The sequence below is a fragment of the Phocoena phocoena genome, chromosome 16 (genome assembly GCF_963924675.1).
Source record: "Phocoena phocoena chromosome 16, mPhoPho1.1, whole genome shotgun sequence".
Lineage (NCBI taxonomy): Eukaryota > Metazoa > Chordata > Mammalia > Artiodactyla > Phocoenidae > Phocoena > Phocoena phocoena.
The window spans coordinates 45,936,491-45,960,498 of NC_089234.1; the positions used below are offsets into that span (position 1 = coordinate 45,936,491).

Below are 24,008 nucleotides of genomic sequence, written 5' to 3' on the forward strand. Positions count from 1 at the left end.
TAGCAACGAAGACCCAATGCAACCCAGTGCAGCCCAAAATACATAAAATAAATAAATTTATTTTTAAAAATAATAAAAAAATAAATTTTGTCTATTGAGATTAAGATTATAAAGGAATTTAACTTTTGGAAATATACTCCAGGCTGAGTGATTTGTGGGGACAGTGGTCCTCAATGATTTTCCTTTTCCAGTACACCAGAGTTACTGTCCAATGTTTTCAGTAACATTCACTCCATGCTGTAGTGATTGGGTGGAGGTGGGAGTGCAGGAGGGATAAGGGTGTCTTCTCTAACCCATTTTTGAGAATGCTTGCTTGCTGTAGGGTTAATGAGAACAGTAGAACCTCCCAAGTATATTGGTCATGGGAAATCACAGAGACTCCTTTGACAGAAAAAAAAAACAATGACTATGTATAAGATAAAATAATTAAATCAAGCGAGCAAACACAAAAATTTTAGTTCCAGATTAGTGTAAGTGAAAAAACCACTTCAGTGCCTTAACTGTGCTGCCTCAGATGCATCTTCCTTTGTTTTCCCACAAAGATGCTTACTTACGTGGGAATTCTGTGGCTTGATGATATTCTCAGCAGCATGTCTGTTCAGTCACAAAACTAGATGATTTATATTCATCCTGTATTTGCCATTGCTAATAACGTGTATATTAGGTTTATAAATCTTTAATCCAGGATAAAGCTATGACACACCAGCTATAATTTACCTGGTTGAAAGAACAGAAGGTCTCTTGATGTGAAGTGTCATAATATAGTTGTGTTTCTTCTCTTTGCTACAGCCTTAATACAGATACTGGCAGCTGCTGTAGCTGAGCGAGATGTGGTTTATTTCACCTTTGGGGACTCAGAATTGATGAGAGACATTTACAGCATGCACACATTTCTTACTGAAAGGAAACTGACTGTTGGTAAGTAGGGGATAGTCTTGACACTTGGTATCTAAATGGATTGTACACCATCCAGGAGGAGCACTTGCTAAATCTGGATAGATCATAGTGGCTAAGAAAAAATGGAAGTGTGATTTTGATGGGGCAACAAGGTCTTAGAGGGGCAACACTTGCAGAATCTTTTTCTGGCAAACTTTCATCCTCAATCTTGAATGAGTATGTCAGCTTATTAATTTAAGGCTGAGAAGTTGGAATTAGTGTCCCTTTTTTACTTTTGTGTGTATAGAAAACTGAAAGAGGGAAGGTATTGGCAGGTAAGTTAAAACCTAAGTGGCCTCACTCTGAGTCATGTTTATCAGACATGCCAGCATCCTCCATCTACTGTTTCAGCTGGACCTGAAAGGCCTTGCTATATGGGAGCTAAATGTAAAATTAGAGTTGCCACGAACTCCCAAAACAACGCATGGATGATGTACCATGTATAGCCTGCTGTAATTATGAACTAATAAGTAGTTTCTTTAAGGTATTCTAAAAAATTTTAACTTTATATCAGGAAAGCCTTCCAGGCTGTTTTTTAAAACAAAGCCTTCATGCTCTATTTTCAAAAGCCAAATGTGAGCATATATTATTTAGATTAAGGCAAAACTGAAGTGTTCTGTAGTAGTTTTATCCATCTACATACCTTAATGTGCAAATTGGTCTGGCTTTCTGCTCTTCAGGAGAAGTATATAAGCTGTTGCTACGATATTACAATGAAGAATGTAGAAACTGTTCCACCCCTGGACCAGACATCAAGCTTTATCCATTCATATACCAAGCTGTTGAGTCTTGTGCGGAGACCACCAACCAGCCAGGACAAAGGACTGGGGCCTGAGGATCCAAGTGAATAGAACCTCCTTCCACCTCTCATGAGAAACATCCTTTCTGAACTGTCAGGTGTAACATATGAACTGACTTAATATAAATGTGTATATAATCCACATTTGTAGGCAAGGATGCAGTCCCTTCCACAAACATAGATTCAGACATATTTTGTTTCCATTTTTTTCTATTTCAGTCTTCATTCTTTGATTTTTCTTTCTTTTGCCCATTAAGATTTCTTGTGAAATTTCATGAAAGTTTGTGCTCAGCCTGTCAGGTCTCTTTTTTGATGCCTGTATATTATACAAATTGCCTCTGCAGCTAGCAGATGCCAGGGAAGAAGGTGAAATCCTAGAATCTGTTTAACTAACTGGGTCTGCTAAAGATCTCCCTGTGAGCCTTTCACCCCCTACTCTTCTTATGATTGCATTGTTGGAGTTTTTGATTTTTGAAAATTAAGAGTTGGGTTTTTTTTTTCCATACATGTTACACAATGCAGATCCCCTACGTTAAAAGTTTTGTATTTAAGGCAGAATAATTTCCAGAAAGTTATTTAGTGACATCACCTTTATCTGTAATGGTTTGTCTGTCCTTTTTCCCTGATCAATTTTTATTGATACTGTTTTTGGAAACTGACCTAAATGGAAGGAAATGTAGAATAAAAGAGTTTCCCAAATGGTGTTTAAAAAACAGATTCAAGAGACTTGAAGGATCTTTTGTTTCTTGGGTTTTTTTTTTTTTTCTTTTTCTTTTTGAATTAGGATTATTGTTTTTTCCTTGGTACTTGAGGCATATTCATATAACCAGAGTTTAGAAACTGGGAACTTCATGGTGATCTGTACATAGTGAAGTTTCTCTGGTACTCAAAGGTTATATAGTTAATAAATTTTCATTAACAAATCATTTGTCAAACTCCCATATCATCTATATTTCATATATATGAAAAATATATGTTCTTTAAGTGTGTCTACATGCAAGCACATAAAATCTAAATAAAACTGGAATTGTGGAAATGATTAGGTTTAGGCTTTATTAGGGGCTCTGTTTAAAATTCTTTATTTACAATTGTGTCCATTTAAAATGGGCAACAAACATAAATAATAATGTCTCTCAGAAGTTAAAGCCAGTGTCAATTCTGTGTTAACTGAGAGTAGAGTTTAATCACAGAAGCACTTACTTATATTTCTAAAGTAATTCTAAACCATACTGTTGAAGTTCTAGTTTATAGTCAACTGTCAGGAAAAGCTATTGGTGGTCAAATCCTATTAATAAGGAGTTTTAAGTAGAAGGTCCAAACACCTGGTATCAATATTGGCAGGGAAAAAATGGGGCCTTGGCCAGCATCTGCAACTCTTTTTGTTTATATAGAGATTGAGAGGTTAGTGGAATTTGGCACCTGAAGGCAGCCACTTGTCAATGATGATGTTTTTTAAGATTTTTCATCATCTCTGAGTCCAAGGTGTCTGGCTTTATTTCTACTGGTACTAAAGTCTTTTCTTTCCTTCCCAACCCATTCCATGCTTTGGTTAAGCATTCATGGTATATTTCATTTCTTTTTATCTATCTCTGTATTCTTTCCCTCTTATCTAGCCCCAAGACTAAGTAAACAGTTCTTTAAAACGTTGCATGAACAGTTTAGGAGGTTCATGTGGTAGACAAATCACTGAGTCCAGGTAAGAAGACCTCCCAGCCTAATATTACAGAATACAGGTACTAAGACTCAGCTCTTAGTACTGAACAGGTTGGTGACCAGGCCATCTTCCTGACTGCCTTTCTTCTGTTGAGGGGTTTTCAAGAATAAAAACCTGCCTACTTCTTTGTCCTAGTACATTCTTGAATTGGGACGGTTTAATCATGAGGAATGTATAGAGAGAAATAATGTCCATTTTTTGTGGTGGGGAGGGTGGTGGAGAGAACATGATTACTTTGTTCCTAAAGGCCCTCTGTAAAAAGAGGGACAAAATCAGACACTGAACTAACATTTGTATCTATTTTAAGACATTTAACAGCACCTTTTTTTCTCTTTCATTTAGGGTTTCTTTTATTACATGTTGTTTACCCTTCCCTTCTTTAATCTACTGAGGCATGAAAGGATATTTTCAGTTTAGAATTCTTAGGTTTTTAATATAACTCACTTGCTTTTCACTTTCTATCTAGCTCACTCAAATGTACAATAACAGTTTAAGGAAACAATGTGGACTAATGGAAAGGGCGTGAGATTTAAAATCAGACCGGCTGGGTTCAATTGCTAACTGTATCCCCAGCTAACATCTTAACCTTCTTTGGATAAACTGAATTGCAGAGCCTTACTTATTAACTCATTTAGAAAATGGGTTATTAGCACCTACCAAGAAATACTGTATATAAAGCAACGAACACAGGGTCTGGCACTCAGTTGGTCCTTAATAAATGCCAACTACTTTAGTTGACCAGAAACATGTATGGGGCACCTACTGTACACTAGGGACTGTGCTCATTGCTTTATATATTTTAGCCCGTTTTACCCATGGGCTAACAGATGCCCAAGTTAGGGAGTACCATCTCAACTTCCAGGAGTTCATTATGAAAGGAGACTTACTTTGTAATCTGGTAGAGCAAAGGTTCTGACACTCTTGTTCTCTACCAAGTTCGTAGTACAGCTTATTCTTCATCATAAATAACTAGTTCTCAGTGGGGTATATTAAATGGTCTCTGAGAGACTTACCTCTTTTCTTCCTGGTTGAAGTGACACTAAAGGCAAGAAGATAGGTATTTGAAAGCGAGATTGAAAAGAAGATCTAACCAAGCTCCAGGATTGCTATGTCAGGTACTTATCCAATAATATATTGCTTTGGAAACCAAGCATTAAGTTGCCCCACTCCAAGAATATGACGGAACAAAAAAGTCACTGGATTATATTCTTTAACACTTCAACAGGAAGAGAAGCAATTGCATAGATTCTCACCTGTTTTCTTCTGTCATCCCCAATCCATGTGGCTGCATATTCATGGCTTTTTTCTGATGTAAGGAAGAAGTGCCTCCTAGGAAGTCTGCTTTAAAGACAAACAAAGGTTAAGAAGGTGTGTCCTTCCTCCTCCCAACCCTGTGGATCTGCCCCAGTCCTTTTTCTGGAGGGAAGGGAAAGACCAGCCATTCCTGGAACGTGAGCTCAGAATATTTAATCCTGTCCTTTGGGGGCTGGAAGTGGGTCCTAATGTGATACTTACTAGAACAAACTGCCGGAATCCACTGACCCACTGCTGTGCTCCGTGCCCACTGGAGTCCCCTTAGTCCCTCCTCACCAGATTCACACAGACCTACTGAGCCTTTAAAGTGGAAGGTTTCCCAAAGAAGACAACCAAAACTGTTCATCTGGTAACTGGTTTTATTTTTCCTGTTTATTTTAAATGTAGGGCTAACAGGTCATGATGATTTTGAACCTGGGGGATAAGGAGAGATCTGTGCTAATGTTTACATGATTTTTCTAGGAAGAGAATAAAGAAATTTTGATCCCCTTGGTACCACCTAATATACATACTCTCATTTTATTTTTTTTTAATTTATTTATTTTTGGCTCTGTTGGATCTTCATTGCTCCAGATGGGCTTTCTCTAGTTGCAGAGAGCAGGGGCTACTCTTCGTTGCAATGTGCGGGCTTCTCACTGCAGTGGTTTCTCTTGTTGCAGAGCACAGGCTCTAGGTGCGTGGGCTTCAGTAGTTGTGGCATGCGGGCTCAGTAGTTGTGGCTCATGGGCTCTAGAGCACAGGCTCAGTAGTTTTGGTGCACAGGCCTAGTTGCTCCGTGGCATGTGGGATCTTCCTGGACCAGGGCTCGAACCTGTGTCCCCTGCATTGGCAGGCGGATTCCCAACCACTGCACCACCAGGGAAGCCCCATGCTCTCATTTAAAAAATGTATTGTGTGTCTTAGGTATTTGGTTCAAGTTTTTGCATATAGATTTGTTATTCCACATTAGGTGTTAGGCATGTAGAAATGGTCACAGGCATAAGGAACTTTCCAAAGGTAAAAAGAATTCAGGATGCATTAGTTTTTCTTCCTTGCCAGGTTCCTGAGGTCATGTTTCCTGTTCATTTCCTTTTCCTAGTTTCCATCTTCCCTCAAGAGAGCTCAAATAAGAAGATGTCTTGAAGGTTCTGAGGACCACCGTCCTTCCATTCATTCACATATTCACAAACACAAGTGCCTTCTCTGGGCAACCACTGGACTGTCTGCTCAGGGATGCAAAGATGAATGACTTGTCCTCTGCACTCAGATCTAAACTGAGGCACAGAGAGAGGGTGATACAAAAAACCCCACAAGTATCATTTTCTTTTCACTACTGTGTTGCACTTCAACCTAGAAAAACGAATTGAATTTTTATGCTAACAATTTAGAAATTCGAATAGGCCCCTGGACGATGTCAGTTCACCAGAGTGTTTAATGCCCTTACACAACTTTCTCTGTTGGAGAGTTGTATAAACAAATGGCCTAACTTATAACGTTTAGATGGGCTACCTAAATGCCCTTTCTTGACTTAATATAGGAGCTGGCATGTGGCTTCTTGCCATCTTGATTCCTATCATCTCAAGTGCCTGCCATCTCTGGTTCTTGGATTCTGAGAAAGTGGCACTGGATGCTAAAAAGTAGATTTCCTAATAGAAATGTTACTTTTCCCTATGGTGAGTCCACACAGGGTAGGTAGAAGGTCACGTTTATTTTAGCTGGAATTATATTGCCTCAGTTTGAATACTATACATTTAATAGATGAAAAATGAAAATTAGCTTTTACTTGATATCAAGGAAAAAATAAATTTTACTTGGCATCAAAATATTTCAAAATATGGGAACCTTGGGGATAAAATAATAAAAGGGTCCTTGGTGGTGAAAAGATGGGAGACCATGGCAGAATGTTGCATTTTCTATTAAGATTTGTAACAAGAACCTATAAAGTTCGGCATAAAAAATTTCAATATTTGGGAAGAAATATACTCACTGTAGAATTGATAATACTCTCAAAAATATACCCTGATCTGCTCTTGAACATGTTATGAAGCATCGTCATCAGAATCTTGACCTTGTAGTATTTTAGAGTATTCATTTATTCCACAGATATCATATTTCATTAATTCTAAAACATTTTTTTCACATTGTAGCATCTGAAATCCAAATACTTCTAAAACTTGGTGGTATATCATAATTTAATTTGCAGTATTTTTTAATGGTACATAAAATAAATGTATTTTATAATCTATGGAATCTTATATTTGAGGAAACATGGTAATTAGAATGCCAGCTATATACCAGTCAGTTTTAAGCTTTGGAGCTGTAATTGTGACCAAGATGGACTGGGTCCTTGTTATCAAGTTTACACTGTAGTGGAGAACACAGACAAGAGCTTGTAACATGACTTAGACTGGGTAGTCAGGAAATGGTTTTCTTTTTAAGGGGAATTTCAGACATATACAAAAATAAAGTAGGGTAATAAACCTACATATATGTATTATCACCCATCTTCAACAATTACCAATTCATAGCTAATCTCGTTTGATCCATATTCCTACCTATTACCCACCCCAATTTTTTGAAGTTGACCCCAGACATAATATATGTCTTTAAAGACTGTACCACAATACCATCACACTAAAATAGAAAGGACTTCTTCCAAAAGATGGAGTACACAAACATTTCCCTATTCTTCCTGCTAAGTACTGCTAAAAACCATGAACATGATATATAAAACAAATATAAAATTCTGAAAGGGGGAAGAGAGAAGGCAGACTGGTTAGGGGAATCCTGGGAACCAAGGAACAATACAGTGGTAAGTTCCCTGGATTTTGTTATTGGTCTTATATTCTATAGTGATTACTGGAAAAGGCAGCCACCTGGAAATTCTGAGTGCAGATAAAGAAAGGCCCAAGAAAAGCCTACTCCCTTTAGCCAATGGACCAGGAAAGGGGCAGCCTACAAGACAGAAACTTTTATGTAATAAACACTCTATTCAAGCCAAACACACAAAAACAACAACAAAACTAAGACCCTACCAGCAAAGATAATGTTTACAGCCTAGACTTTCACCCTTTCCAGGTTACAACAAAATGCTCCAGTAGGTCAGGTGTTAAAGGGGGTCTCTCCCAACGCAGTGTGAGTGGAGAACACATGCGAACACTGGACTTCTATCTCCACCTGGGCTAACATGGCTCCTCTCCCGTTTCCTGTTAGATGCCCTGCCCCTTCCACTAGGAAGTGTCAGAGGAAGGCTAACTGACAGTCAGAACTTCTTCCCACTTCTCAGCAGAACTGAGGCCATTCATGCACTTCCATCTACCATTCTGCATTGTCAATGGAGAATACATGAAGAGCATCAGGGCGCTCCCCTTCCTAGCCAGAATTATGTCAGCACAGCCTACAGTGGAGCCTGAACTCCAATTTCTACCAAGCAGTGACAAGGAGCCCTCCCCTCTGTGTGTCAACTGAGGCAGAGAGGAGAACCTGAACATCCATCTCCATCTGGCTGTAACGAGGCAGTGTCTTGTTCCCCAGCTGGAGCAGTACGTGAGGCCAGCTAAAACAGGTATCAGGGCTTCCCTGGTGGCGCAGTGGTTGAGAGTCTGCCTACCGATGCAGGGGACGCAGGTTTGTGCCCCGGTCCGGGAGGATCCCACGTGCCGCGGAGCAGCTGGGCCCGTGAGCCATGGCCGCTGAGCCAGCGCATCTGGAGCCTGTGCTCTGCGACGGGAGAGGCCACAGCAGTGAGGCCCGCGTACCGCAAAAAAAAAAAAAAAAAAAGGTATCAGAGGAGGCCTGCTAAAACACAAGATTTAATGAGATCCAGATTCTCATAATACCCAAAATGTTCAATGAAAAATCACTTTGAATGAAAAGTCACTTATCATACCAAGAACCAGGAAGATCTCAACTTGAGTGACAAAAGGCAACCAACAAACAGCAATACGGTGATGACACAAATGTTAGAATTACCGGACGAGGATTTTAAAGCAGCCATCATAAAAATGCTTCAACAAACAATTATGAATACTTGAAATAAATGAAAAAGTCTCAGCAAGGAAGCAGAAAGTCTCAACCAAGAGGTAGGATATATACGAAAAACCAATTTAAAAATTTAAAACTAAAAAAAATACAATAACAAATTAAAAAAAAAACCTCCAAGAATGAGCTCAACAACAGAATAAAGAGGATAGAGGAAAGAATCAGTGAACTTGAAAATGGAACCATAGAAATTAGCCAATTTGAACAATGATAAAAATAGACTGAAAAATAATAAAAAATTGGGCCTCAGGAAAATCTGAGACTATAACATATAACATTCATATCACTGGAATTCCAGAAGAGGAGAAAGATGGTGTGGGATGAAGAAGTGTTCAAAGAAACAGTTTCTAAAAAAATTTCCCAAATTTATCAAAAGACATAAAAACCTATAGATTCAAAAAGCTGAATGAACTCCAAACAGGATAAACTAAAAAAATTCCACACCAAAAGCACATCATAGTCAAACTTCTGGAACGAAAAAAGAAAAATTATTGAAAGCAGTCAAAAATGACATCTTACCTGCCAGGGCAGAGGCCAGGAGACATCACGGTGGTGGGTCTATATGGCAGCAGCTCTATGGGGCTGTCTGGCTCTTACACTCGGCCGCCACCAGCTCCTACAGGGTCTTCCTTGTGCAAGGGGCTGACCCAAATACTGCTCGTCTTAGACCTGGCCTGGTGGTTGCACATCAACTTCCCCTACGTCTTCATCATAGCTTCCATGATGCTCAAAGTCCACATGCAGGTTCATATTGAGATCCATCGAAGGCCTTCCTCGGACTGACAGACGTGTCCTTAGGCTCAGGGCATCAGAGAACACCTAGCATGAGGGACTCTCAGCATCCGCCTCGCAGAAGAGAAGGGAGCAGGTGATGACTCAGACAAAATGCTGTATAGACTTAACAGAACGCAGAAGGAGAGCCCTTGCCCATCAGATATAACTTCCAGGACGAATAAGCTTGCAGTTGATGTAAATGGTAATTCATAAAATGAGTTAACATTGGAAATGAAAATGATCTGAGTGAGGTCAGCTTCTTGCTTCACGATGGCAACAAAGCACTTCCATGTTTGCAAGAATCAATAAGAAGAAATTCAGCTTCAGCAGCTGTTCAGAGGAAGACTGGATCTGTTCTTTGCTCCTGCAAAAGAGTGTTTTGCTGGGGTGTCCTGTGGCTCTGGAGAAGCTCAGGTGAGGCACTGGCTGGGAGGAGGGCCCACAGCCACTGAGAGCCACAGAGGACAGAGCCACAAAGGAGAGCCTGGGGAGTCAGGACTACCATCCTCTCAAAAATGGTCAGAAATGGGGATTTGTGAGGATGAACCACCAAGTGCTTTTCTGGAGAGGCAAGACTCTGAGTTGGAACTGTCTTGCCTGCATTCCATCCTGTCTACACTGCTGTAGCACATCCCCAAATATTCTTGAATGATGAGACAAAATGTGTTTTCCCTGGCCATTCAAAGCTCATGTTTTCAGAGCAAACAGTAGAATACAAGAAAATGCTTTCGTGTGAAAAAAGTACTTCAAATGATCTGCAGATAACACTGGCATTACTGGTTCTACAAGCTTTTGAATTTGCAAATCTGTTATGTCATAATTAAGGTAAAAGCAGAACAATAAAAATTTTTAAAGTCCTAAATGATTTCTTTTGCATTAAGTCTGGATGCAAACCATGCAGCCATGAAGCTCCTGCTTTGGTTTGTATGACCAGATAGACTTAAAGTAAGTGGAATTCAAATTCATGGAAAGCTGGTTGATATGGAAGGAAATTTTTGACTTTTAAATTGTGCTTGAAAGACATTCAGGATTGGGAAACCATTTCAAGGAGAATACTGATATATCCTACATAAATATCAGATTAGACCCTAAAGATTTAACATGAAGCATTTAATATGCCTTCAACACCCATTCTAAAGGGCTACAGTCCCAGATACTGTCTCTCCAGACTGTCTCTGACCATCTAATGGAAGTAGATATTTGTAAAATCAACCCCTCTGTACTTGCTCTGAGCCAGGCTGAGTTGATGGTAAGCTGTTACCACTTCTGCATTTTTTTTTTTTCTTTTCTTTTTGCAGTACGTGGGCCTCTCACTGTTGTAGCCTCTCCCGTTGCAGAGCACAGGCTCCGAACGCGCAGGCTCAGCAGCCATGGCTCACGGGCCCAGCCACTCCGCAGCATGTGGGATCTTCCTGGACCGGGGCACGAACCCGTGTCCCCTGCATCGGCAGGCGGCCTCTCAACCACTGCGCCACCAGGGAAGCCCCATTTCTGCATTTTGTAGAATTTTTGTCAACAAAATTTGATTTCTCTTCTCACATGCCTCTCCTTCCACTTCAAATGCAATAAATGGAGGCCCTACAGTGAAAGTTGCAACATTAACCTTACCTTTAGATAAACCTTTCTCTAATTAGGAACCCTAGCAGTGTTATTTGAAATAAAAAGGAGCTTGAGGCTATCTGTCGTTGCTCAGTTATAGAGAGGCAAATCAAGTATTTCCCTTATAGAAGGTTTCCAGTTTATAGGAGTCAAGGTATCTCTACACGTAGATTTTTCTGGGTTAACTCCTTTTGTTGTGTGTTGATAACTTTGATAAAAGGCACTTAAGAGTGTAAGTTTTTAAGGAGTCCCAAAGTAAGACTTAACCAATTTCAGAATTATTTGACTGCATATATTTATATTGTGTGCTAAATTACTATGCCGTGTGCTATTTTAGTGTTTTGGGAAAATGAAAAATAAAGCCCATTCTTTGGCATAATAAATGTCTCATTTTATGTGTGTAAAAGAAAATTACAATTGGTTTCTCATCAGGAACAATGAAGGCCAGAAGGAAGTGGCACAACACTTTTCAAATTCTGAAAGAAAAGAACTGCCAACGCAGAATTCTATATCTAGTAAAAATATGCTTCAGGGATAAAGGGGGAAAAATCAAGGCATTCTCAGATGAAGGAAAACTAAGAGAACTTGTTCCCAGCATACCTGCGCTAAAAGAATGACTAAAGGAAGTTCTTGAAACAGAAAGGAAATGATAAAAGAAGGAATCTTGAAACATCAGGAAGAACAGAAAGAGTAAAAATATGGATAAATACAGTACACTGTATTTTTCTTGAGTTTTCTAAATTATGTTTGTTGAAGCAAAAATTATAGCTGTCTATTGTGGTTTTCAATGTATATAGAGGAAATAAGACAATTATAAATGGGAGGGTCAAGAGCATAAAGAGAGGTAAGTTTTTTATACTTCACTCAAACGTAAGATATTGACGCCAGTAGACAGTGACAAGTTATGTACTTACAAGGTAATACCTAGAGCAACCACTCTGAAAGCTATAGAAAGAGGTACACTCAAAAATGCGATAGATACATCAAAATGGAATTTTTAAAAATTGTTCAATTAACCCATAGATAGGCAGGAAAACAGAAAAATATTAAACATAGAGAACCAGAAAATAAAAAATAATGGCAGACTTAAATATGCATACATCATAATTACATTAAATAACAAGACACTAAATATTAAAGACAGAGATTGGCAGTGCATTAAAAATATGACCCAATTATATGAACTATATGGTATCTGTAAGAAACTCACTTCAAATATAATGATAAAGGGAGGTTGAAAGTGAAAGGATGGAATAAAAGATATACTTTGAAACATTAATCAAAAGCAGGAGTGGCTAGGGCTTCCCTGGTGGCGCAGTGGTTGAGAGTCCGCCTGCCGATGCGGGGGACATGGGTTCGTGCCCCAGTCTGGGAAGATCCCACATGCAGCAGAGCGGCTAGGCCCGTGAGTCATGGCCGCTGAGCCTGCGCGTCTGGAGTCTGGCTCCGCAACGGGAGAGGTCACAACAGTGAGAGGCCCGCGTACCACAAAAAAAAAAAAAAAGCAGGAGTGGCTAGATGGGTATCAAATAATGTAGACTTTAGAGCAAGAAATTTAGGGATAGGGAGGGATGTGTCATAGTGATAAAAGGGTCAATCCACTAAGAAGACAGCAATCTTAAATTTTTATGTACAAAGTAATAAGGATGCAAAATATGTGAAGCAAAAACTGACAGAAATGAATGGAAACAGACAAATATAAAATTATAGTTGATGACTTCAACATCCCTCTCTCAACAATTGATAGAACAATTTGATAGAAAATCAGCAAAGGGAATTCCCTGGCGGTCCAATTGTTAGGACTCTGCACTTCTTTCACTGCTGAGGCCACGGGTTCAATCCCTGGTCAGTGAACTAAGATCCCACAAGCCATGTGGTGCGGCCAAAAAAAAAAAAAAAACAAGGATATAGAACTCAACATCATCCCATCAATCAATCAATGTGATCTAAACACTTAAAAAACACTCCACTCTACAATGACAGAATGCACAATCTTTTCAAGTACCTGGGGAATATATGCCAAGATAGACCATTCCTAAGCTATAAAACAAACCTCAACAAATTGAAAAGAATTGAAATAATATAAAATGTGTCCTCTGGCCACAATGGAATCAATTAGAAATCAATAACAGAAAGCTAAAAGGAAAATTTCCAAACACTTAGAAACTAAACAACACACTTCTAAATAATTCATGGGTTAAGTCTCAAGGGAAATTTTAAGATATATGTTTAACAGAATGAAAGTGAAAATATATACACACTACTGTATATAAAACAGATAACCAACAAGGACCTACTGTATAGCACAGGGAACTATATTCAATATTTTGTAATAACCAATAAGGGAAAATAATCTAAAATATATATATATATATATATATATATATATATATATGAACCACTGCTGTACACCTGAAACCAACTATATTTCAATTAAAAAGAGGAAAGATCGCAAATCAAGGCTACTACCTCAAGAAACTAGGGGGAAAAAGCAAAATAAACTCAAGCAGAATGCAAAAATAAAGAGCTGAAATGAATGGGACAGAAAAAAGTTAACTGAGAAACACAAATGAAACAAAAAGCTTTGAAATGTTCGATCAAATTGACAAATCTCTCACAAGACTGAAAGGGAAAAATAGAGAAGACTCAAGTTACTAACATCAAAAATAAAATAAGGGATATTACTATAGACCCTGCAGACATTAAAAATATAATAATGGAATATCACAAACACCTCTACACATATATCTGACAACTTTGATTATATGGAGCAATTCCTCAAAAAGTACAAACTACTACAACTCATCAAATATAAAATGTATAATTTGAATAACCATATAACTATTATGGAAATTGAGTTTGTAATTTTGTAACTCTCACAAAGCAATCTTCACACCTACATGGTTTTACTGGAGAATTCTACCAGCTGTTTAAAGAAGAATTAACATGTCTATACAAACTCTTCCTGAAATAGAAGAGGAGGGAAAACTTCCCAATTTGTTTTATTACCTTGATACCAAAGCCAAAGACAGTAAAAACACAAACAGAACTGCAGACCAATATCTCTCATGATTAGAGATAGAAAAATTCTTAACAAAGTGTTAGCAAATAGAATTCAGCAATATAGTAAAAAATTATACACCATGACCAAGTGGGATTTATCCCAGGTATGCAAAGCTGGTTCAATTAATGTAATCAGAGCAATAGGCTAAGGAAGTCATATGATCATATCAAAAGATGCAGAAAAAGCATTTGACAAAATCCAAGACATATTCATGATAAACATTCAGCAAACTAGAATACAGGGGAACTTCCTCAACATGACATACACACACAAAATCTATAAAAGTCTACAGTTAACACTGCTCAATGTTTAGAAACTAGATGATTTCTTCCTAAGATCAGGAACAAGGCAAGGATCTCTCACTACGTCTATCCCACATCATACTGGAAGTTCTAGCTAATGCAATATAACAGTAAAAGGTATACAGGTAGGTTGGGAAGGAAGAAATAAAACTGATTTTGTTCCCAGTTACATGATTATTGTTGTAGAAAATCCCAAAGATGAACAAAAAACTCCTGAACTAATAAGCCACTGTATTAAGGTTTCAGGATACAAGGTTAATAAACAAAAATCAATTGCTTTGGGACTTTCCTGGTGGTGCAGTGGTTGGGAGTCTGCCTGCCGATGCAGGGGACACGGGTTCGTGCCCCGGTCCAGGAAGATCCCACATGCCGCGGAGCGGCTGGGCCCGTGAGCCATGGCCGCTGAGCCTGCGGGTCCGGAGCCTGTGCTCCGCAACGAGAGAGGCCGCAACAGTGAGAGGCCCGCGTACCGCAAAAAAAAAAAAAAAAAGTATCCGCCTGCAAGTGCAGGGGACATGGGTTCAAGACCTGGTCTAGGAAGATCCCACATGCCATGGAGCAACTAAGCCCTTGCGCCACAACTACTGAGCCTGTGTGCCACAACTACTGAAGCCCGTGTGCCTAGAGCCCGTGCTCTGCAACAAGCCACCGCAACGAGAAGCCCGTGCACTGCAACGAAGAGTAGCCCCTGCTCACTGCAATTAGAGAAAGCCCGCGTGCAGCAACGAATACCCAATGCAGCCAAAAATAAAATAAATTTTAAAAAATCAATTCCTTTGCTATATACCAGCAATAAACAATTGGAATGTGAAATTTAAAATATAATGACATTTACATTAATAGCCCAAAAATAAAATAATTAGGTATGTCACAAAATATGTACAGGATCTGAGGAAAGCTACAAAACTGATTAAACAAATCCAAGATGACCTAAATGCATGGAGACATAATCCATGTTCATGAATAGGAAGACTCAATATTGTTAGGACGGCACAATATGCATTGATCCATAGATTTCAATGCAATCTCAGTCAAAATCCCAGCAAGTTATTTTTGGATATAGACAAACTGATTCTAAAGTTTATATGGAAAGGCAAAAGGCCCAGAATGGCCAACATAATACGAAACAAAAAAAGCACCACCAGCAGGCTTACATTACCTGACTTCAAGTCTTACTATAAAGTACAGTAATCAAGACAGTATGGTATTGCCAAAAGTATAAACTAACAGATCAATGGAACAGAATAAAGAGCCCAGAGATAGAACCACATAAATACAGCCAATTGATCTTTGGCAAAAGAGCAAAGGCCATTCAATGAAGAAAGGATAGCCTTTTCAACAGATGTTCAAACTGGACATCCACATGCAAAAAAATTAATCCAGACCTTACACCTTTCACAAAAATTAACTAAAAATAGGTCATAGGCTAAATGTAAAACTCTAAAATTTCTTGAAGCTGACACAAGCCAAAATCTAGGCGACTTGGGCTTGGTGATGAGTTTTTAGATACACCAAAAGCATCATCCATGAAAGAAAAAATAGGTTAAAACAAATAACTCCTCCTCTGCAAAAGACACTATAAATGAAATGAAAAGGCAAGCTACAGACTGGGAGAAAATGTTTGTGAAACACACACTTGATAAAAGACTTGTACATTCCAAAATGTATGAAGAACTCTTAGAAACTGAACAATAACAATCCAATTAAAAAACAGACAAGAGAACTGCTACCCACGTATCAGAATGGTTAAAATCTGCAGCACTAACAATATCAAGTGCTGGTGAGGGTATGGAAATAAAGGAACTCTCAGTCATTGCTAGTAGAAATGCAAAACAGTACAGCCACTTTGGAAGACAGTCTGGTAGTTTCTTACAAAAGTAAACTTAGTCTTATCATATGATCCAGCAATCACATTCCTACATATTTACCCAAGTAAGATGAAAACTTATGTCCACAGAAAATTCTGCACACGAACGTATACAGTGGCTTCATTTATGGTTGTCAAAACTGGAAGCAATCAAGAGCTCCTCTGGTCGGTGAATAGACTGTGGAACATCCATACGTTGGAATATTATTCAATGATAGAAACAAATGAAATATCAAACCACAAAAAGACACGGGAGAACCTCAAATTCACATTGCTAAGTGAAAGAAACCAGTCTGAAAAGGCTACATATTGTGTGATTCTAACTCTGTGACTTCTGGAAAAGGTAAAACTACAGAGATAGTAAAAAGAACAGTGGTTGCCAGGAGTTTGGAGTCGGGAACAGAGATGGGGGAAGGAGTGAAAAATTGGGGCATGGAAATTTTAGGGTGATCAGACTATATGATAATGTAATGTTAGATACATGACATTATGCACTTGTGAAAACCCACAGAACTGTACAACGCAAGCAGTGAACACCAAAGTGAACTAGGGACTTTAATAATAAGTAGCAATATTGGGACTTCCCTGGTGGCGCAGTGGTTAAGAATCCACCTGCCAATGCAGGGGACATGGGTTCGAGCCCTGGTCCGGGAAGATCCCACATGCCGCAGAGCAACTAAGCCCGTGTGCCACAACTACTGAGCCTGACAGCCACAACTACCGAGCCCGAGTGCCACAACTACCGAAGCCCGCATGCTTAGAGCCCATGCTCCGCAACAAGAGAAGCCACTGCAAAGAGAAGCCTGCACACCACAACGAAGAGTAGACCCCTCTTGCCACAACCAGAGAAAGCCCGCGCGCAGCAATGAAGACGCAATGCAGCCAAAAATTAATTAATTAAAAAATAATAAGTAGCAATATTGACTTACCAGTTACAAATGTACCACACTAGTACAAGAAGTTAAGAATAGGGGAAACTCTGGGGAAGAGGGAGTGTTCAGGAACTACACATACTATCTTGTGAACTTTCTGTAAACCCAAAATTTCTCTAAAAAATAAACTCTCTTTTAAAAGAGGGGGAGGGAGGCAGGGGGAGGCAAAGAGAGAGAGAGAATAGTATGAGTTGATTGTGGGGCCGGACTTCGCATGGCTTTGAGCTGCATTGAAGATTTCACTGTCTAAAAACAATGGGGTGCCACTGATAGGACTCAGGTACCCAGTGTCAAGGTTTAGGGTTGAACATCTGCTATTTCCAGGCCTCTTGTGGATGATGGAGGTCTTGAGACTTTTTCACTAGTCTACTGAAATGTAATTCTCTGTACCTTCATGTGTCTATGAACATACCAACTCCCCCTTCCTTTTATTAAATAGTAAGCCTAAATTCAACAAACATTTGCTCCAAATACTGGAATTTTAAGAGTTTATCAGTCCTTAAGGATATGAAGGGGCCCAGAGAATTCTACTTCTATCAGTAAGGTAGAGTAAATGATTCTTAAAAAAACCCAGGGCTTCCTTGGTGGCACAGTGGTTAAGAATCTGCCTGCCAGTGCAGGGGACATGGGTTCAATTCCTGGTCCGGGAAGATCCCACACGCCGCGGAGCAACTAAGCCCGTGTGCCACAACTACTGAGCCTGCGCTCCAGAGCCTGCGAGCCACAACTACTGAAGCCTGCACACCTAGAGCCGGTGCTCCACAACCAGGGAAGCCACCGCGATGAGAAGCCCGTGCACCACAACGAAGAGTAGCCCCCGCTCGCCACAACTAGAGAAAGCCCGCGCGCAGCAACAAAGACCCAATGCAGCCAAAAATAAATAAATAAATAAAATTAAATTAAAAAACCCAACTATACTCTAGATATAACACACCTTTATGGATTTTTTTGTTCTTGAAAAGTCCCACCTCCTTTCAGCCTCCCCCCAAGTGAATTAAAACAATCTAGGAATAGTAAATGGTAAGCAAAGGGGAGAAAGGGCTGTCCTGAGGGTGAGTGCCAAAAATTGCACTATTAACTTGAATTACTATACTTTGGGCCAATAAAGAAGGGGGAATGACTAGGCAGATTAGAAGAAGAATCAACTAAAACCAAAAGAAATGGAAAATAAAATTGGTTAAATGACGGATTAGACATAGTTGAAGAGAAGATTTGAGATTGGCAGCTATATCTGATTACTCAAAAGTGAGATACAGCGAGGCAAGTCAATGGATAAAAATTAAATGAGATGGTTCATTTGACGGCCTTCACAGATCTGTCTTTTGATTCAACAGTATTTGGATGGAAGATAACCCAGGACTATTCTCCTTCTAGGCTCTGACCACACTTCAATGTTCTGTCCAACCTCAGCCTCCAAAGTACCTCTGAACCAGCTCATGTCTCATGCCTCCAAGACCAGCTAACACTGTATTTTGTGGCCAGAGTGCCTTGTCTCCAACAAGAGCTCCCAGATCCTTCAGAATTATTCAAATAAGGCCAAGGCCACTCACTATCCACTATCTGGCCAAGGTGCATTTGTGAATCTCTAACACCTGACTCTCTGGGCTTCTTTCTTCCTTCCTTTCTCTTCCTTTCTTCCTTTCTCTTTATTTCTTTCTTTCTCTCTCTCTTTCTTTCTTAGTTATGCCATGTTGGGTCTTCATTACTGCGCATGGGCTTTCTCTAGTTGCAGCGAGTGGGGGCTACTCTTCGTTGCAGTACGCAGGCTTCTCATTGCAGTGGCTTCTCTTGTTGCAGAGCACAGGCTCTAGGCGTGCAGGCTCAGTAGTTGCAGCACATGGGCTCTACGGCACGTGGGCCCAGTAGTTGTGGCACGCAGGTGCTAGAGTGCAGGCTCAGTAGTTGTGGCACATGGGCTTAGTTGCTCCACAACATGTGGGATCTTCCTGGACCAGGGATCAAACCTGTGTCCCCTGCATTGGCAGGTGGATTCTTAACCACTGCACCACAAGGGAAGTCCCTGGGCTACTATTTTAATTGCAACAATGTGGCCCTCTAAAGTGTGTGTGCCACTTCTGGAAGTTGTCAAGGCAGAAACACAAAGGCACCAAATGCCTCCTTGCAAAACTAGTTTAGTGATGGTGCCTTCTTTTGAGGATAAACAGAAGCCATCTCAAGATGAGTCAGGTTACACCTTGGATGCCTTAGAGGAGAAGAACTGAAGCTGGCCCTAATAGATCTGCATCCTCTGGGCTCTGACAGCACAGCTCCTCATGTCTGTGACTTCTGAAAGCACCACTTCCTAAAGCAGGAAGTGAAACGCATCAAGAAGATGTGCTTCCACCTGACCAACCTCTACAAGTTAGGCTTGGGTAGTACCTCTTTGAAAGACTCACACTCAAGCATGATTAGAGACCTCCTGAATCCAGTGGCCCTTGAGGGGCACTCTTACATTCCCCTGGCTTCAGGGACTCCACCTGAACTTCTGCTCCCATCCCAAGGGCAGTTGTTTATATACTCCTCCAGACACTTTTCCAAGCTGTGAACAAGGTAGAAACAATAAATTTTTTTCTTTTTAACATGGAAAAAGTTTAAATTTAAAATAACTAAAGAGAGTGGCATGGACTTATATATACTACCAAATGTAAAATAGAGAGCTAGTGGGAAGCAGCCACATAGCACAGGGAGATCAGGTGGTTTGTGACCACCTAGAGGGATGGGATAGGGAGGGTGGGAGGGAGATGCAAGAGGGAGGAGATATGGGGATATATGTATATGTATAGCTGATTCACTTTGTTATAAAGCAGAAACTAACACACCATTGTAAAGCAATTATACTCCAATAAAGATGTTAATAAATAAATAAATAAAAATAACTAAGAGAAGTGGAGGATAGACTCAGATTTAAATGGGTCTGATCGGAGTCCCAGAAAAGAATAGGGACAGTGGGGCAAAGGCAATACTTGAAGATCATTTTCTAGGACTAATGAAATACATTCCTAAAAACATCAGAGTGAAACTGCAGAACTAAAGCAGAGACTAAAAGCAGATCTTAAAAGCAGGAAAATAGAAAAGAGTGATACTCTCTTAAAAAAAAATTAATGAAATAAGAATGTTATTATAACAAATATAATTAATTACTATAATCATAAATTTTTGTATATTGTGTCTTGACTTTTATTCATTGGACATTAATAAAAATAATATATTAATGAATAAAATTTATGAAATAACATCTTTACATGCTGGAAGAGTAGTTGTTAACCCACTTGACCACATTTCAAGAATGAAAATAAAGCTATTTTTAGGTAAAACAAAAATTAAGTGTTTACCATATCAAGCTTTTACTAAAGCAAACTCTAAAAGGATATACTTTAGGAAGAGTGATGAAGAAATAAAATAATAATGTATACGTAAATATAATTTTAAAAGCAAGAAAAACATTAATGCCTAATTCATAAAGTTAAAAATAAGGACTAAAGTAAAATAATGGGTAACAATCACATGGAATTTTGGAGGCAAGTGATCAGAAATAATGTTTTCACATTCTTGTATTTTTCAAGTGGAGGTATAAGTTATTGTTAAATATAAATGTTTAATACGGATGTTAAAAATTTCATGAGTAATCATTCAAAGAATAGAAATATGAATGGAAATATATATATGTATGTATATATATTCTAACATATATATTCTAATGATTAGTGGTCCTAAATAACCAATGGGTCAAAGAAGAAATCAAACAGAAAATCAGAAAATACTTTGCAATGAATAAAAATGAAGACACAATATACCAAATCTTATGAGATGCAACTAAAGCAGTTCTTAGAGACAAATTTGTATCTGTAAATGCCTACACTAAGAAAAACGAAAGATCTCAAATCAATAACTTAACCTTGCACCCTAAGACACTGGAAAAAGCAGAACAAATTAAACCTACAAATAGAAGAAAGGAAACAATAAAGATTAGAGCAGGAAAAAGTGAAACAACAAACAGAAAACAATAGAGATAATTAACGAAACAAAAATCTGGCTCTTTGAAAAGTTCAACATAATTGATATACCTTTAGGTAGTTTGACAAAGAAGAAAAGAGAAGAATCAAATTACTAGAATCAGAATTGAAAGAGGGACATTAGCACTAATCTTACAGATGTAAAAATAATTATGAATACCATGAACAATTATTTGCCAACAAATTAACTAACTTAGGTGAAATGGACAAATTCTTAGGAAGACCCAAGTTACTGAAACTAACTCAAGAAGAAAGAGACAATCTGAATAGACCTATAGCAATTAGAAATATTGAATAGATAATTTTTCAAAACTAACCACAAAGATAAGCCTAGGCTGATATGGCTTCACTGCTAAATTCTACCAAACATTCCAAGAATTTATACCAACCAATTCTTCACAAAGTCTTCCAGACATAGAAGAGGCAGTAAAACTTCCCAAATCCTTCTGAAACAAGTATTATTCCAATAATAACAGTAGACAAAGACAGTACAAGAAAACATCACACCAATATCTCTTATGAATATGGAAGCAAAATCCTCTAGAACACACTAGCAAACTAAGTTCAGCAAACATATAAAATAAATTATACACCTTGACAAAGTGGGATTTATCCCAGGAATGCAAGGTTTGGTTAACATCTGAAAATCAATTAATGTAATACATCATATCAATGGAATAAAAACAAAAATCACCTTATAATCTCAATAGATGTAGAAAAAGCATTTGACAAAATTGAACATCCTTTCATGATTGAAAGTACTCAGCAAACTAGAAATACAAGGGAATTTCTTCAACCTAATAAAACACATCTACAAAAGACCCTCAGGTAACATCATACTTGATGAAAGACTGTATCTTTTTTTTCCCGTAAGATCAGGAATGAGACAGGGATTTATGATTTCACCACTTCTATTCAACATTGTACAGGAGGTTCTATCTTGGGCAATTAAACAGGAAAAGTAAGGAACAGGCATTTAGTTTGGAAAGGAAGAAATGAAAGTATTTCTATTCACAGATGGTATGATCCTATACATAGAAAATTCTAAGGAACCCACTGACAACTTTTAGAACTAAGAAATAAGTTCAGCAAGGTTTCAGGATACAAGATCATGTACAAAAATTAACTGTATTTCTATACACTTGCAATGGTCTATTTGAAAATGAAATTATGAAAGGAATTTCTTTTATAATAGCATCAAAAAGAATAAGGTACTTAGGAATAAATTTAACAAAAGAAGTGCAAAATTTATACTCTGAAAAATACAATGCATTGTTGAAAGCAGTTAAAGAAGATCTAAATAAATGGAAAAGTTTCCCACTTTCAACGACCAAAAGACAATATTGCTAAGATAGCAGTATTCCCCAAACTGATCTCCAGATTCAGTGCAATCCCTAAGAGAACTCCAGCTGACTTCTTTATACAAATGATGAGGTGATTCTAAAATTCACATGGAATTGCAAAGGAACCAGAAGAGCCAAAATAATCCTGAAAATAGAGAAAAAAGTAAAAGGACTCACATTTCCCAGTTTCAAAACTAGTACCAGGATAGATATATAGATCAGTGTAACAGATTGTGAGCCTAGAAATAAACTCATACATCTGTGGTCAACTGATTTTCTGTAAGGTTGCCAACACCATTTAGTGGGGATAGAATAGTCTTTTCAACAATGGTAATAGGACAACTGGATAGCCACATGCAAAACAATGAATTTAGAACTTTACCTCATACCATGTATACATATAAGTTAACCGAAAATGAATCAAAGACCTACATGTAAGAGCAAAAACTATAAAACTCCAAGAAGAAAATGGAGATGTAAATCCTGATGACCTTGCAGTTCCTCAAAAAATTAAACATTGATTTACCATTTGATGCAGCAAGTCTACTTTGGGTATATATACAAAAGACTTGAAACCTGGGACTCAAACAGATATTTGTACAACAATGCTCATAGCAGCATTATTCAAAATAGCCAAAAGGAAGAAACAACACAAATATCTATCAACAGATGAACTGATCAACAAAATGTGATATGCATACACTGGAATATTATTCAGCTTTAAGAAATAAGAAAACTCTAATATATGCTACAACATAGATAAGCCTTGAACACAATACTAAGTGAAGTAAGCCAGATAAACAAGGACACATATTGTATAATTCTACCTATCTGAGGTACCTAGAATAGTCAGATGCATAGAGACAAAAAGTAGAACAGTGTTTACCAGGGACGGGGGAGTGGAGTATAGGGAGTTACTGTTTAATGGGGACAGAGTTTCTGTTTGGTTTGATGAAAAAGTTCTGGAGATGGGTAATGGTGATGATTGAACAACAATGTGAATGTACTTAATGCCACTGAAAAGTCCACTTAAAATGGTTAAAATGCAAAATTTTATGTTATGCATAATTTACCACAATAAAAAATAAAATTAAAAAATTCTTCATGACCTTGGACTTGGTAAGAGATTCTTAGCTATGGCAATAAAAGTAAAAATGGTAAAAGAAAAAATATGGAAGTTGGACTAAATAAAAATTTAAAAGGTTTGTGTTTCAAAACAAACAAGAGAGTGAAAAGACAGCCCACAAAATGGGAGAACATTTTTGCATATATCTAACAAGGGATTTGTATTTAGAATACATAAGTAACTATTACAACAATAAAAAGAAAAA

General features: G+C 38.3%; 2 protein-coding genes across 2 annotated transcripts in view; both read left to right on the forward strand.

Moving 5' to 3' along the window:
* PARG (poly(ADP-ribose) glycohydrolase) overlaps nucleotides 1-1,922 on the forward strand; it is a 111,613-nt gene extending 109,691 nt beyond the window's left edge. Inside the window, exons 17-18 of the mRNA XM_065894065.1 lie at nucleotides 790-918; nucleotides 1,617-1,922. Coding sequence (XP_065750137.1) covers nucleotides 790-918; nucleotides 1,617-1,771 — 284 coding nt within the window. The 3' untranslated portion in view covers nucleotides 1,772-1,922. The remainder of the gene's footprint in view (nucleotides 1-789; nucleotides 919-1,616) is intronic.
* Nucleotides 1,923-9,668: 7,746 nt separating this feature from the next.
* On the forward strand, nucleotides 9,669-10,381 carry FAM220A (family with sequence similarity 220 member A). Its single transcript, XM_065893910.1, is given in 3 exon segments — nucleotides 9,669-9,759; nucleotides 9,931-10,179; nucleotides 10,182-10,381. Coding segments are annotated over 3 exon segments (540 nt in total).
* Nucleotides 10,382-24,008: the final 13,627 nt, after the last annotated feature.